Source organism: Podarcis bocagei (genome assembly GCF_964188305.1).
Source record: "Podarcis bocagei genome assembly, chromosome: 13".
Lineage (NCBI taxonomy): Eukaryota > Metazoa > Chordata > Lepidosauria > Squamata > Lacertidae > Podarcis > Podarcis bocagei.
Genome location: NC_138138.1, coordinates 10,049,556 through 10,066,226, shown reverse-complemented (window position 1 = coordinate 10,066,226; position 16,671 = coordinate 10,049,556). Strand labels below are relative to the sequence as shown.

Below are 16,671 nucleotides of genomic sequence, written 5' to 3'. Positions count from 1 at the left end.
TTGCGAATTATTTTTAATGGCTAACTGTTGCGACTTGGTTCTTAGCAAAGTCACAGATTTTGTAATAATTATCAATCTGTCATTTGTCTTTAGCTACGGAGTTGAAGCTCTGGCCATGTACCAGTAAAGCAATTATGCCCTATTGCCTACGGTTACTGTTAGCTTGTTTTAAGGTAAGCTGTTATTCCATTTGTAGTGAGGAAAATATGCCTTGTTACCACTTGGTTTTTGGAGTGGATAGACTTGGTCATTTCTATGATCCTGTTAAGCAGAATCATAGAATTGGAAGGGAAGATTTTTACCATCAGTGGGTAATGGTTACCTATATCCACTGAAAGAGTTTACAAGATTTGGCAATAAACTTTCTGACTATGTTTGCTCCAAATTAACATTCCCAATTGTTATATTATTCCTCCCTCAAAAACAGGATTTTTTTTTTTTACTGCTTTATATGAACTAGCATATTGACTAAGAGGCTCTGCTGTGACTTAAGGGAGTCTCCGGTTCAAAGCTTGTATCCTCCATGAACCCAACCAGGTGTCCAAGGCAAGCCACAGTACCCCATCTGAAATATCATGATAATACTAGTGGTCTACTTTACAGTGTTGCTGCAGTTGTGCCCAGTTCTGGGCACCACAATTTAAAAAGTATATTGAAAGGCTGGAATGTGTGCAGAGGAGGGTGAACAAGGTGATCAAGAGTCTGGAAACTTATGAGGAACAGTTGAGGGAATTGGTTATGTTTAGCCTGGATGAGGGACACGGGTGGCACTGTGGGTTAAACCACAGAGCCTAGGGCTTGCCAATCAGAAGGTCAGCGGTTCGAATCCCCGCGACGGGGTGAGCTCCCATTGCTCGGTCCCTGCTCCTGCCCACCTAGCAGTTTGAAAGCACGTCAAAGTACAAGTAGATAAATAGGTACCGCTCTGGCGGGAAGGTAAACGGTGTTTCCATGCGCTGCTTTGGTTTGCCCGAAGCGGCTTAGTCATGCTGGCCACATGACCCGGAAGCTGTACGCTGGCTCCCTCGTCCAATAAAGCGAGATGAGCGCCACAACCCCAGAGTCGGTCACGACTGGACCTAATGGTCAGGGGTCCCTTTACCTTTACCTAGCCTGGATGAGAGGAGATTTGATAACAATCTTCAAATATCGTAAAAGGCTGTCACAATGTGGGTGGAGGAAGCTTGTTTTCTCCTGTTCCAGAGAGTAGGAATCAAACCAACAGTTTCAGTTTACAAGAAAGGGAGATTCTGACTAAACATCAGGAAGAAATTTCTGACAGTGGGAGCTGTTCGACAGTAGAACAGGCTCCCTCAGAAGGTGGTGGACTCTCCTTTTTAATAAGAGCTCTCTCATGTCTGATCTAGTTGAGATTCCTGCTTTGCAGGGGTTTGGACTAGATGAACTTTGGGGTAACTTCCAACTCTACAATTCTATGAATTATTGAGATGACACAAATTACTTTGAATGCTAAGTGGTGGTGTTGTGTCACAAGTCTCTAAAGTCTGCTTGCGACTGATTCAGCCTCATTCCAAAAGCAAAACAAGTACCGTATTTTTCGCTTTATAAGATGCACCAGACCACAAGACGCACCTAGTTTTTGGAGGAGGAAAACAAGAAAAAAAAATCTGAATCTCAGAAGCCAGAACAGCAAGAGGGATCACTAAGCGGCGAAAACAGCAATCCTTCTTGCTGTTCTGACTTCTGGGATAGCTGCGCAGCCTGCATTCGCTCCATAAGACGCACACACATTTCCCCATACTTTTTAGGAGGGAAAAAGTGAGTCTTATAGAGCAAAAAATATGGTATTTTTGGAGATTCTGAACAGTTCCTTGAACTTGTAGGTTCTGTTCTGCCAGCCGTCTACATTGACATGCTGCTTAGACCAGTGCTTTGTGGATAGATATGACTGTCGTAATCTGTAGCCTGGCAGAATCTCAGGAAATGAGATTCACATGCAAAATGGGAAGCAACTCCTCTTACGTGTCTCTGCATTTTCCCCCTTGCAGCTGAGAGCTTTCACAGACAACAGAGACGATATGGCATTGGGTCACGTGATTGTGTTGCTGCAGCAGGAGTGGCCAAGGGGAGAAAACCTGTTCTTGAAAGCAATTAACAAAATCTGCCTACAAGGAAACTTCCAGTATGAAAACTTTTTCAACTATGTTACAAGTATCCTTTTTCCAAAAATGCCATGAGACCAGCTTAACCATTCAGGAAGCTAACAGTTTCAGAATTTCCCAAGAGAAGAGGGGTCTGATCTTAGAAAAGGTGGGGTAGAGGTCTAATGGAATGGAATTTAAGTTTTATAATAGTTGGGAAAGGAAGGGGCGATGGAGCAGGAGGAAAGAGAGAGACTCAGGAGAATGGTGATAGACATTTAGGATGGCCCAGGGGCCCAGACACTTCTGTTTGTGGGACAACCTGTTCATGGGAACTATGGCATGTGTTAACTGCTGGATACCTTTAAGTGTAAAAAGTCCCCTTCCTATTGCAAGACTGGTCAATGTGCCGCAGCCAACACTATACTAGCTTATTACATCAAAAGATAAATTAAATCCATCCATTTGCATACAGTTAATAAAGGGGAAACAAAAAGTGATTTACTAGGACAATAACAAGGAACAGGATTTTGAAGATCACTTGCAAAACACATAGTAATACTTTTTCCTGTGTTCAAATCTTTCCTTTTTGGACCTGAACAATTGCTCCAGATATTGATATGCTGGAAGAATTTGCCTATTTAAGAACACAAGAAGGAGGAAAAATTCACTTGGAATTGTTGCCAAATCAGGGAATGTTGATAAAGTAAGAAGACTATTTTTTCCAATTTTAGAGTTGATGAGAATATAATTTATGTGATGTGGCTAGTTAAAGCAGTGTACGTACTGGAAAGCATCCGACTTAAGTTGATAGGTCTGTGTCTGTTGTACATTTAAAATTCCAGGTAAGCAGGCAACTAAATGCATACAATATATTGGGGAAATGGGAATTTTAAACTTATTTTTGGCATTGGAATCAACTGTGGGTGAGCTAGTCAGTGCAGTGGGACTGTGTGAAGCCTGGCCAGTAAGTGCTAAGTCTCTGCAGGGATGTAAAAACTTAAGTGGCTTAGAGGGGAAAATGTTTCCAACTGTGGCACAATGCTAGGGAGATGGTATGTCGTAGCCGCATAGATTATTGTCAAGCAGACTGCTCCATTTAATATAGAGGGCAGAATCGCAAGACCTTTTGTCTAAAAGCGTATAGTCTTCCATGATTGTAACAATGAAGAGCAGGTAACAAATAATTTTAAACAATTGCAAAGTCAGCAGCTGGTTAGTCCAGGAATCTCAAATGAGAGTTCTGTCATGGTGAAATCCCCAGGTGGGTTGATAACTGGAAACTGCTACATTCCCTTTCCATAGATCGCACAAAGCAGGTCACAAAAAACCCCTGTAAGCTCAGCTATATTGCTTCAGGCTGTTGAATGAATGGCTTTTATCCATTTTTAACTTTTCCTATGAGGGAAAAGTTATTTTGCCTCTTTAGTTCTATAAGGGTATGATGACTGTTTCAGAGTGTATCCCAACTTCGGCAGGTGTGGGTTATGTGAGTCCTATGATATTTGGGGTACCGAATCCAGTGGCATGTTCCCTGGTAGCTCTATAAACATCTTCCTGTGTCCAGTCTCTTTCCCTTGCCTCCTGTTCATATTCCTTTCAGCCACTATTGTGGCTTCTCTCAATTTTTTTATTTTTTTGGTATACCTGAATGTCCATCAGCTGATGTTTCTCAGTACCTGACACGTGCCTGAGTGAATTTGAGAAAGTGACCATTCATTTGAGTAGAAATATTCAGAAATTCATGGCAGCCCTGAAATGGCTCCGCACATTGGCAGTCAAAGGGTAGCATGGAATTTGTTCCCTAGGATGGACACGGAGCATCCCATGGGAATGAGGGTGAGGGGAGCTTGGGGTAGCAATGAGTCTACTAGGCTCTGACAGGGGAGAAGCAAGGCAATCTCCAAAAAAGGGTGACAGCTTAGTAGCATGCCTCGGCTGATGACAACAATCTCACAAGGCGTCAGTCCTCATAGGTGTTCATATCTCTGAGAGATTTGGATAAATGATCAAGACGGAGGAGGAAAGAAATAATAATGGAGAGAGGATCTGGTAGAAGCTCACTATTTATTTATTTATTTTAAGTGGCTTAGGTTCTCAGGATGCTGAATTATGATTTGTATGGTAGATACAAGGACGTCGGTGGCGCTGTGGGTTAAACCACCGAGCCTAGGACTTGCCGATCAGAAGGTTGGCGGTTCGAATCCTCTTGACGGGGTGAGCTCCCGTTGCTCGGTCCCTGCTCCTGCCAACCTAGCAGTTCGAAAGCACGTCAAAGTGCAAGTAGATAAATAGGTACCACTCTGGCGGGAAGCTAAACGGCATTTCTGTGCGCTGCTCTGGTTCGCCAGAAGCTGCTTAGTCATGCTGGCCACATGACCTGGAAGCTGTACGCCGGCTCCCTTGGCCAGTAAAGCGAGATGAGCGCCGCAACCCCAGAGTCGGCCACGACTGGACCTAATGGTCAGGGGTCCCTTTGCACAATGCTGTGAACTTCACTTGCTGATGTCAAAACTGATGCTGAAGCTTCTTAGGATGTGATGGGGGGGCACCAGTGTGCCCATTGGAGCAAGAGGTCACAACTCAGCCCATCTGAACATACATGCTTTGGGGGAAAGGGGATACAGCACACTGCTACCCAAAAGATGGGCAGGACCAATCTTTACTTTCCATTAGGTAATGGAAGCCACTTGCTGATGAGGGCAGCAGATCAATAATATTGTTTCCACACCTGTTTTTCCCCACCCTAATATGCAGTGAAATGAAATGCATTGGACTATATAGCATTTTGGTTATCAGTAAATGAATCGGGGCAGGAAAGGGGTACTTCCTCTAGCTGTGAAAGCACGGCTAGCAGACTTGCAAAAGGAGACACCTTCCACCTTTCGCTTGAGAGCAGGAACCCTTTTGCTGCTCCCAGACTACATCTGGCAGCAATGTTAGAAATGAACAATCTCCCGCTTTCTCCGTCTGTTGCATGAGACAGTTCTCTCTTCCTGCCAAGCTATGCCTGCTTTCTTCCATCTCCCCACCCGAAAGGATGAGAAAGGGAAGGGAGCATTCACCAGCGAGTCCAGCCTGTGGTTCATGCCAAGATTGGTTCTTCCCACAGCTGCCTGGGGAGGAAAAGAGCAAGTTGAGGGCCACATGACTGCTTGGCAAGGCCCCCTGGGGGAGGGAGACCCTGATAGTGGCTGCGGAGGAGTTATCCTGGTAGAGAAGTATGAATCTGCTCACAATTATGATTAGTCAACTGTCCAAGACTTGTCTGCTCCAAAGGAGGTCCTCACCATCTGATCCCACCACCCCCAAAGCCTTGGAGCAGGTATAGGCAAACTCGGCCCTCCAGATGTTTTGGGACTACAACTCCCATCATCCCTAGCTAACAGGACCAGTGGTCAGGGATGGTGGGCATAGTTCGCCTATGCTTGCCTTAGAGGTTATTACTTCTGCAAGCTGCCTGGCGAATTAACCAGGTGGAGGATTAATTGGTAAGGAAGGGTGTTAGGGACGCGGGTGGCACTGTGGGTTAAACCACAGAGCCTAGGACTTAACTCTGTGGGTTAAATCACAGAGCCTAGGACAAAAGGTTGGCGGTTCGAATCCCTGCAACGGAGTGAGCTCCTGTTGCTTGGTCCCTGCTCCTGACAACCTAGCAGTTCGAAAGCACGTCAAAGTGCAAGTAGATAAATAGGTACCGCTCCGGCGGGAAGGTGAACGGCATTTCCGTGCGCTGCTCTGGTTCACCAGAAGCGGCTTAGTCATGCTGGCCACATGACCCGGAAGCTGTACGCCAGCTCCCTCGGCCAGTAAAGCGAGATGAGCACCGCAACCCCAGAGTCGGCCACGACTGGACCTAATGGTCAGGGGTTCCTTTACCTTTTATTGGATAGATGCCTTTGCCTCTGATGCTGCCTTTTGGTAGCAGGTTCTGTGCAGCCAAGGTACAGTGGTACCTCGAGTTACAAACACCTCAGGTTACAAACGCTTCAGGTTACAAACTCCGCTAACCTGGAAGAGTTCCCTCGAGTTGAGAACTTTGCCCCAGGGTGAGAATGGAAATCGTGTGCCGGCGGCGCAGCGGCAGCAAGAGGCCCCATTAGCGAAAGCACGCCTATAGTTAAGAACAGTTTCAGGTTAAGAACGGACCTCCGGAACGAATTAAGTTCATAACCGGAGGTACCACTGTATAGTTGTCCTGACCTGAGGTTCCAGCATGGCTTTTCAAATCCCTTGTTGACTGATAATAGCAAATTGGGCTTACTATGGATTCCCTTCTGGTTAGCAGGCCAACCCACCCTGTTCCATGTTCTGGGGTGGATCGTGATCACATGAGTAGTTGCCCTAGAATAGGACAGTTTCTGACTCCATTGAGTTCCTTCTGCCTCTGCACCTTTCAGTTGCAGCCTGTTACCTCGGGCTGGATCTGATCTTTAGTTGAAGCTTGTGTGCCAGGCATTTGGATTTGAGGAAGTGGCCCTGCTGCTATATTCTGAGCACCAGAGTTCCCCTCTCCAGAAGGGGCATAAAATTCTGCCAGCTGTCTCTTCAGCTGAAACAAGTTATTCCTTGTGTGTCTGCTGACCACAAGGGAACTTCATGCGGGTCTAATTTCCTGATTGTCCGCAGGCCTATAGCAACTGCATTCCCCTTAGGTCAAATTTATGTTGAAATAAAGCTGATTTTGTTCTTTTATCTTGCACGAATTATTGGGGGTTGGCAGCGCATCTGTAGAGAAGCAGAATGGAAAAGATTCTGAAATGTCTATCAAAGCACATCCCACCAACTTAATCTAATTATATATTGAATGATGAAGAAAGCGGGCTAACTTGTGGTTCTGATTCATGTTTGCTGCTGATGTTTTAAGAGGCTCACCAGAATTGCAAGCTCATCCCGTCAGGGAGACACTCTGCGCACTCCCCACCCTTTCCCTCTGCCTTTACAAAAAGCTTAGTTGCCCCATCTCTGGAGGCCTTTGGATAATTCCCCTTTGGTTAGTTTAAATGAGTGTGGGAAATATATTTTCTTCTTGATTAAAATGCATCAAACACAACCATTTGGACCAAATTTCCCCCCGTTTGAGGCATCTCTGAATCTTTTATCTGCTTTACTTGCATCTCCTTGAAGTTACTATAGCTTTTTGCTTTGTAACATTAACACTAAAGCTGGAAAAGGATTCAATAAGGTTGAAGCCAGCCAAATGTGGGAGCAGCTCTCGTCTGTACCTTAACAGTTGTGAAAACCAAAACGAACAGCAAAACTTAAGTGACATCCTGTTACAGTTAATGTTCCCAGAGTATGTACTTTTGTTCTACTATAAAGCCCTGGGGATCTCTTTTTGCAAACATATACCGTATTTAAATAAATACATGTTTGCAAAAAGAGATCCCTGGGGCTTTATAGCAGAACAAAACCAATTGCTGCTTTGTTGCGTATGGACCCATAGCCAAAGTAAATGCTGCAATGCAGTTGTGTGTAAGGATGCTTCTCCCCTAGCCAGAAAATCTTTAACCATTTATGTTCCAGTCCGTTTTCTCCAAAAACTACCACGTCTTCCCCTCCCCACAGTTGCAGACCTGTGTGTGGAGAAAAGACTGCCAAAGGAAAGGAATAAACACCCGCTGCTGCTTCTCTGGTCCTCCCTGGGGGGCTTTGCAAAGAAGAAGAGGATAGCAGGGCTTCGTTATTCATTTTAACGTGAATGAGTATTTGCTGGGACTCCAGGCTAAAATGTTGCTACATCCGCTGAGGAACATGACGCAGGAATTATTTTGTCGCAGTTCGCAATTCTTTGTAAATACAACGTATTATGTAGTTCATATTATGCCGTTGGTTTTTGTTTTAACTTGCACTGGCTTCTCCAATACTGCATTTGGGAGCCCCAAGCTTACTGGATTTAGTTCGTTTTGCTTTCCGAATCGCAAACGAAAGATCCATTGTGTGCCTTCAGGACTAGGGTTTGGGCTCTTGGTCTGGAGCCCCTTTCCTCTTTTCTGTGTCTGGTGTTCTGGAGCGTTGACTTGTGTAGCACAGGGGAAGTTGGTGTGAGTATTTGAATGCTGCTGTTTGCTGTTTTTTAAAGGACTTCTAGCCCTCCGCTGGGGTTACTGCAGCAGGAATTCATGCCTGTACTACAGCCCAGCATGCAGACTGCTGACAGGTACCAAGCAGGGGAAATTCCCTGCTCATAGTGTGCTGTCTTTTTTGTCAATATGTTTTACTGCCCATGGTTATCAGCCCTTTGTTAACTCTGTAGTTTTTATCCATGCTTTCGTTCTCCATTTGTGCCTTACATCACTTGGAAAGCCATCTTTTTACAGTTGTTAACATTTTTGTTGTTTTTCCATAAGTTACCGGCACATGTATGTTACTCTATTTTTAAATGGGTCTCTCTACAATCAAACAAGAATGGTGCCCCAGATAGATTTTTGTGGACAGTCCAGTCTGTTATTTTATTCAAAATTGGGTAAAGAAGCCCCCCCCCCAATTATTAAATATGTTAATTATGCTGCCAGGTTCTCTTGCCTTTTACCCTCGCCTGTACTTGCTTGCTCCCGTTTTCTTTGCCTCTAAGATCTGGATTTGTTTCGCCATCAGCAGTTAAAAATTCCATCCTATGCACATTTCTGCTAATAATCCTTCAGCACTGCAAAAATATGTTGGCCGTTTTCTGTCTGCAGTTTGCGCAGGAATAGGAAGTTAGTCCCCACCTCTCAAAATGTTGCTTGGGCAAGATGGAAGCACTGAAAAAGCAGGGCAAAATACCATTTAAAATACTAGGTTTTTGGGGGAGCAAGTCTCATTGAATAGGACTTACTTCTGAGTAGACATGGTTAGGATTATGCTGTGAGGTGTGCAGGGGTTAAAGTTATTTTCAATCTAGTTAGATGCATTTACTTAATGAAGCCATCTTTTTCAGGGGGTGCACACACTTATATCCACTTGTTGTGGGGTAGTGTGTATTGGATTTTGGGTAAAGATTGTCACAATAACATATAAGTTTAGGTGGTATACAAGTCCTGCCTGCTGCCTGTGTCCCATTCTTATTTTGGAAGTCTCTGCAACCGGGCATTGCAGCTCTGCAATGTCCTACTTAGCACAAGGCAAGCTGTAGCAGTGTTTAGTAGATGTGTAGCTGTTAGGCTCTAACAGTTCTTTCTCTTATTGACATCCTGATTCCCAATCCATGGAATGAACCCTTTTTGCTTGTTTTAATAGCCGTGGAAGGCACATCTTCCCCTTCCCTCCCAAATTGCTTGAAAATTAGTGGGTCAGTTGCAGCAGCAGGGGGAGCAAATTCCATTATCCTCATATGCTGATGGGGCAGTTTTGCAGCTTGGGGCTGTAGTAGTATTTGTTAAAGAAGCTTAGTGTTATGACCAATAATAATGAGACTGACTGGCCTTACTGGGCTTCAAATGAATTTCTCCGAGAGAGAGTTAGTCTTTGGGCAGGGATCAGATTAGTTGCTAACATCTCCAACTTTCTGCGATTGCATGATGCTCATTTCTTAATCTGTTTTTACCTTGCCTTGGGCGAACAACTTACACTGGCAAAGCACCTTGTGTTGGTTCTTTCACTATTTGACACACCAACATGAAAATACCATTCGTAGCAGTTGTTCTTTTTATACATGAAAAATCCTTGAATCTCCCTTGCTAGGGTGTTGCCCAGAGGTTTAAAAATCAGGCGGAGATTTGTTGTGTAATTTTGTGATGAAAGTATGGCATTCCTGGAGAACAGGACTTTTTTTTCTTAATGAATGTTCTTAGAAAGGCTAAGCTGGGAAGCTAGGTTCCACAAAAACCCACACAGAATGCAAAAATATTTAAATGGAGATGGTAGCTCCATGCCGTTTTAATTATTTTGTGTATTATAATTGCAGGCATCACACAGTTACCAGGGGAATAACCAAAGGCGTAAAGGAGGATTTCCGCCTGGCAATGGAGCGCCAAGTGTCGCGCTGTGGGGAAAATCTGATGTCCGTGTTGCACAGATTCTGCATCAATGAGAAGATCTTGCTCCTTCAGACGCTGACCTGAGTACCATGAACTTTCTACTGGAACATCTTGCTAAGGACAGGCAAGCAGAGTAGAGAGCCATGTGGTTGCCTTGATGCCAGACTGGAATTCCCCTGAAATCCATAGCTCAGCTTGCTGAAGGAGTGCTAGTTGAGCATGGTTAACTAAAGTCTCAATGGGTGGTTCATACCATCAAAACGTCAAGCACCATTCAGTAAAACCTTTGAGCTGTGTAATGTAAATAAAAAGGTTTTTTTAAAATGCATTTGAAAGTTAAGTTTTTGATAAAAAGTGCTGGGCTTCAGCCTTAAACCCCCAGACTCTCAGGGCCCCTTCCAACTCTACAGTTCTATGATCCTATAATCCCCATTTGTGCATCTTGGAAGAGGGAAGAATGAATGGCCATTAGCTCAAGGTGTCATGCAGCAAAGAATCTATAACTCTGGGTGGAATTACCGTCAATTTTTTTCTGAGGCGATCAGGATGAAGGAAGCTAGCAAGTTGAAAAGGCACGGCTGAGACTAGAGCTCTTAGCTCATTGGTTTGGCCTAGTCCGGTCTATCTTGGGATGGAGCCATGCTGGAGCTTCAAGAGCTTATTAATGACCCTCTCACATTCCACTCTTGTCATTTTGAGTAATGTCCCACAAACAGCAACAGCATGCAGATGAAAAGGTTCCTGGTTGACTTCTGCCAGTCTCAGGCACAGTTGTTTGGCATGGTAACAGTCTCTTAAAAAATATTTTTTATTTTCTTCTGCGTCTTCTTGTGAACCACGCATGTAACAGAGCGACTATCAGCTTGTGAAAGTCCTTTCAAATTGCTCAGCTTTTAAAAGCTGCTCAGTGTGTCGAGTTAGAAATGGAATGATACACTAAATATGTAGAAGCCTTGATTTAGCTAAATGGCAAGTCGGTCAGCAAATTTTAAATATGAGAGTCTTTTCGAGATGACCTGGAATGTAAACAAAACACACGATCCCTTTCTTTAAAAAAATGTAACATCAATATGGTGGGAGTAATTAATCCAGTATTCTTATACCACAAGTTCCTTTGGCTTCGTCAGTTAGATTTTCCAAAATATTCTCTTCCTGTAGAGTATATATGCTATGATAACCCATAAAGATGTAGCAGTTAGGTTCTGAGCCAAGTGTTCGCTGTGGGATTGTGTATCCTGCATCTTCCACTTAAAAGGAAAGTAGTTTTCAAATACTTCATGCCCAACGTAGACGAGAATGGAGTTCATACCTTTGAAAGAGACCAAGAATGCCATCAGAAAAATTGCATGTTACAGCCATACTGCATGACAGGAATTGTTAAGCTACAGAGCACGATTGCTGGCATTTTGGACCTGAGATAAAAGTGATGTAGGCTGTTTCTGCCAAACTCAAGAGTGGAGTTGAGCAAAAGAACATGCTTTAGGGGCATGTCTGTGTAGTCTTCTGCTCTTGACACCATGTTTTAGTGACAAACAAGGCTGAAAAAATGTTTTATCAGTGTGTAGCATAGAAGAACTCTGGGCTGCTGCCTGAACCTGCAGTCTGTGCTCTGTGTTTCCCCTCATTTATCTTTACTACACTGCCACCACTGAGTCTCATGGCCCAAATGGATGAAACGTTTTCCATTTGGCATTCAAACACCTGCCTGTCTCTCCCCAATATCCTGATGTTCTTATCTCGCAAATGGGAGGAGGAGACACCCAACAGGATTGCCATTAGGGTTTCACAAGACTCACATTTTTATCCTTTCCCTAATTTTTCTGGGTTTGTCAATTTATTCAGGGTCAAACTAGACAGTTGTGTGAACCATCTCTCACCATTTTTTAAAACCAAACAAACTTAAAAGCAGTATTAGAAACTTTGACGGGGAGTAGAAGAGTAGCAGGTTTCTGCTCAAAATCGCACATACTTCATCTGCTTTCTCATCCTGCAGGAGGATGAATATGGCTCTGTTTCCCCACCTTGCTTAGAGAAGCTGACTAGAGAAGATGATTTTGAGTGAATGAATGATTGGAACAGAGAGGCTTAAGCAGACTTTCCTACTGATGTTTATCATTTAGATTGGTCTTCATCCCAGGGACTTACTCTGTGCTTGTTGGTCTTGCCACAAGAACTCCTGCTTCCACCACATGTCTGAACAGGGATGCTTTGCTGATTTGAGGTAGATGAGCCAGTTGCTTAGCAACCGCTAGGCCTACTCCCTGCTAGAGGCAGTGGTGAGTGTGTTCAGTGACTGATGGGTGCAACCAGCAAACCACTACATATTGAAGGGGGTGGGGGGCAACCATGGCAAATGTCCAATCTGAAATACTAAATCTGGGTAGAAAACTGATTTCACAGACTCCCAAAATTAATTCAGAATTGTTTAGAAACCAAGCAAGGATCTTAGATGGAATAAATTGGAAACCTCACTGTTTTAAAAAGAAACCCAGCAGGGTATATTCATGCTTTCCCCTTCCATTTCTGTATTTACTTAGTTCAAATAAGAACAATTTCCTTTAAAGCACACTTACCTGGATAGAAAAAGGGAGCACCTGACCACACCTTCTTCACATCTACAAGATAGTACACTAACAGCAGAAGCACAAAGGCAAAACAGCTCAGTGTTGTCACGTATGAAATGGACCTGCAGGAATTTCAAAACAGCCATTCAGGAAATGTCTAGCAAATGCTGCCATACAGCATTGAAGTGACTTTTTATTCTACTCACCATAAATTCTTGTTGACAGGAATAAAGCCTTGGTCTTTTGTGCCTTTGGTCAATACAGCAGAAATAACACCCTGAAAAACAGGTAATTTTCTGTTTATTAACTGTAAAAAAAGAATCCTGACACTAAAAGCAGCCAAAGTAATCTAACAGAGAAAGATGAAAGAAAGCCTATCATCCCAGACTCAGAACTGTTCTGTACTGAAATTGCTACCCTTCATTTTAATAAACTTCCAAAGTGACTTAAAACAAATGAACGAAGCACAGTATTCCAGGTGTAGTTGCACCATAAATCTGTACAAAGGAATTCAGATATTGACATATTTATTCTTCAATCCCTTTCCTGATGCTCCCTAGCATATATTTCTTTTTTCACAGCTATGACATGCTGGGTCAGTATTTTTACAGAGATATCCACATAGTCAGCCGGACCCTCCAGCTAAGACTCCATCAGTGTATATGTGAATTTAGGATTTTTTTGCTCCAATTGTGCATCATTCTACACTTACTTACACTGAACCATACAGTCATACCTCATGTTGCGTCCGCTTCAGGTTATTTGTTTTCGTGTTGCGTCCTGCAGCAACCCGGAAGTACAGTGGTACCTCGGGTTAAGTACTTAATTCGTTCCGGAGGTCCTTTCTTAACCTGAAACTGTTCTTAACCTGAAGCGCCACTTTAGCTAATGGGGCCTCCCGCTGCCACTGCAGCACGATTTCTGTTCTCATCCTGAAGCAAAGTTCTTAACCCGAGGTACTATTTCTGGGTTAGTGGAGTCTGTAACCTGAAGCGTATGTAACCCGAGGTACCACTGTACCGGAATGGGTTACTGCTGGGTTTTGCCGCTTGCGCATGCGCAGAAGCGCTATATCGCGCCACGCGCAGACGCAGCGTTCGGCTTGCGTCAGTTCCGTGTTACAGACGGGCCTCCAGAACAGATCCCGTCCGTAACACAAGGTTCCACTGTATTTGTCACTTTGTCACACATTCAGTTTAGAGAGATTGGAATCCTTCACAATTTATTATTGTTTTATCTACCATGAGTAAATTGGTGCTATCAGCAAACTTGGTCACCCTAACTGCTTACTTCTAACTTCAGGTCATTTGTGAGCATGTTAAAGAGCACCAGTCTCAAAACAAATCCTAGTGGAACCCCTTTGCTTACTCCCCTCCACTGGGGGAAACATCCATATATTCGTGCTCTTTACTACTACTGATATATAGACCATTGTCCAACACAGGTTTAGGTGCCTTTAGGCCTTAACTCTGTACTGAATTATAGGTGTTGATTTTTTATTAGGCAGCAATAAAAAATGAGGTTTGATGGGTTTTGAAACAGGTATTCACAGAAAAAGATATTCAACAGAGGATTATTCTGAACTAAATTCTTCAGAAGAAAAAAAAGCTTTAAAAGGATTGGGAAGGAAAGACTTTGAATTCAATTAATTCGGTATTTGAGACTTGAATTGTATTAATACAGCATTTGAGACTTACCATGACTATACTCCACACACAGAAACGGAGCATTATTTGTCTGTGCTGGTCTTTGTAGAACATGAGAATTTTTCCTGCCTTAGAAGTAAAAAAATAAAAATAAATGTTGGAAACATGAACATTGAAGAAAAGAAGAAGAGTTTGGATTTGATATCCCGCTTTATCACTACCTGAAGGAGTCTCAAAGCGTCTAACATTCTCCTTTTCCCTTCCTCCCCCACACAAACACTCTGTGAGGTGAGTGGGGCTGAGAGACTTCACAGAAGTGTGACTAGCCCAAGGTCACCCAGCAGCTGCAAGTGGAGGAGCGGAGACGCGAACCCGGTTCACCAGATTACGAGTCTATCGCTCTTAACCACTACACCACACTGGCTCTCTCACATTGGCCTTGCCTAGAATGGGTTTAATAGGGAAAGGGACTAACTAACTGAAATTTGGGGGGGGGGGCGCAATGGTGACAAGAGCACTACAACCAAAATCTAAAGTAGAACTCAGTAATTCTGCAGATTTTCCAAGATATTGATGCAAACATTCTCCCCACGTCTTACATAATAATGGTACTTCAAAATATCTATGCGAAATCTCTAACCCCCCTTCTTGTTTGTTTGTCCTCTTTGAGATGGATTCTTTGTGTTTCTATCCTGGGACAATCGTCCATGGTACTGAACACTGCGTCCTATCTGCAAGACTATATTATGGAGAGATGTTCTGGGATAGCCATTCATACGCCCTACAAGTTTATAGGTTTGGGCTGTTATGCTCTGTAGAGAAGGAACTTCATCACTACAACACCTGCGTTTTACAGTAATATGCCATACAGCTTTCCTGCCTAAATGGGGCAATAAGGTATCCTACCTGAAGTCCGAAAAATGCCATGACAACAGAATTGATGGTTCCCAAAATTCCTTCAGGGTCAAAGGCTACTGTAGTCAGGTAAAGAACCTATAAATGAAAAAGTGCACACAATGAAAGGCTGGCAGACTTTCTGCGAGGTGTTTTATAACATGGTCCCAACTCTCTAGACAAGGTGGTGGTATCCCTGCTTCAAAGAGTGTACCTGGGGTCTACTGGAGTCCTTCCTCACCATCTGAACTAAGCAGTGTTAGATCAGAGAATTTTGAATTATTTTTTGTTTTATTATATTTATTATTTTTGTTTTATTATATCCAGTATACAACTGGAACAAACATAAAATAAAAAGCAACACATACAAAGTTATTGGTTAATATAATGTAGTTTTGCTTGGTAAGTAAAAGGTGTGTAAAATTGCATAGAAAATGATTGCCAAGTACTTGCAGTTATATTATTATAATAAGTATTATTATTATTTTATGCATTAGCTGACATTTTCAGAAGGAAAAATTAAAATTCTTTGGTTTTCCCAAAACAGTTTATGTGCTGCTTCATCAAATGTAAACTTACCAAGCTAGATGTTGTTCAATCACAAAAATTATAGCACATTTGAATTCCTCACATCCGAAAACACCTTTTTAAGACGCCTCACTGAAGAAATTTGCAAAAATTAAGTTTGACCTCCTAAAATGAGATGCCCTAGTCATCCAGTTCCTTGCCTTGCTTGTTCCAGACAAGCTAAGCAAATTTGGTTTCCAAACACAGTATAAAGGCTCCCTGCATTAGGTTCCGCATTTCTTAATTTAGATGTTTTTCAGACTGGCATGCCAAATATCCTGATCTAAGCACATTTCCTGCTGAAATCTGTAACTTAAGCATATTTCCTGCTGAAGATTCAGTTGTTTTTCTCTTCTTGTCTGCATATGTTGAGAGTTCATAACAGCTCTTAGCTATGTTAGTCCGATAATTCTAAGTCCCCATATTTTGTGTCTCTTGATTTTCCTTAAAATTAACCAGAATATGATTTATCAGCTACGTGTGTGTGTGTGGAAATGTGCATGTTATTCTAGTCTTACAAGTCTGCTTAAGCTAGAGTCTCCTTTTTTGTCTTACCTTTTCCACATACTATTCTGGTATTTATTCTCCGCGGTTCCAATTTGGGTTTAGCACTGGAATCACTGTTCAGTGTTCAGAAATGTTGTCTGCTTGCATGTTACTTCTGTCCCCAAATCCCTCTGTGAGATTAGGGGAAAGTCTGGGGCCTGTGCACTTACTCTCTGCACTTTGAAAGTAACACTTGCACTGAGCACCCCCCCCCCCTTACTGATCTCATTCACAGAAATTCAGAGATGGAACAGCAACTGAAGAAACCCAAAGTCGGTTCACTGGAGTTACTGATATGGTTGCAATATTGCTGTAGTGATAGCAACAACCTGTTAAACAGTATTTGCTTGGCTATGAAGCCTCACTTGTGCATTCTTGGCTATCGAGCATCACT

At 43.0% G+C, this 16,671-nt stretch overlaps 2 protein-coding genes across 4 annotated transcripts in view; one reads left to right on the top strand and one right to left on the bottom strand.

Annotated features, from left to right (window-relative positions):
- The window catches only part of INTS10 (integrator complex subunit 10), a 28,161-nt gene extending 17,777 nt beyond the window's left edge, over positions 1 to 10,384 (top strand). The window contains exons 14-18 of one of the 3 annotated variants that reach the window (XM_081166341.1): positions 94 to 173; positions 2,010 to 2,172; positions 2,715 to 2,808; positions 8,185 to 8,262; positions 9,988 to 10,384. In XM_081166341.1, the coding sequence (XP_081022467.1) occupies positions 94 to 173; positions 2,010 to 2,172; positions 2,715 to 2,808; positions 8,185 to 8,262; positions 9,988 to 10,144 (572 nt within the window). In that variant the 3' untranslated portion in view covers positions 10,145 to 10,384. The remainder of the gene's footprint in view (positions 1 to 93; positions 174 to 2,009; positions 2,173 to 2,714; positions 2,809 to 8,184; positions 8,263 to 9,987) is intronic. The other 2 variants (XR_014001266.1, XM_081166342.1) reach the window with 2 other exon arrangements.
- A 186-nt stretch (positions 10,385 to 10,570) lies between these two features.
- Positions 10,571 to 16,671, bottom strand: part of HGSNAT (heparan-alpha-glucosaminide N-acetyltransferase) — a 32,033-nt gene continuing 25,932 nt past the window's right edge. Inside the window, exons 14-18 of the mRNA XM_081166398.1 lie at positions 15,177 to 15,263; positions 14,322 to 14,399; positions 12,831 to 12,901; positions 12,634 to 12,746; positions 10,571 to 11,369 (exon numbers count right to left, since the gene is read on the bottom strand). Coding sequence (XP_081022524.1) covers positions 11,188 to 11,369; positions 12,634 to 12,746; positions 12,831 to 12,901; positions 14,322 to 14,399; positions 15,177 to 15,263 — 531 coding nt within the window. The 3' untranslated portion in view covers positions 10,571 to 11,187. The remainder of the gene's footprint in view (positions 11,370 to 12,633; positions 12,747 to 12,830; positions 12,902 to 14,321; positions 14,400 to 15,176; positions 15,264 to 16,671) is intronic.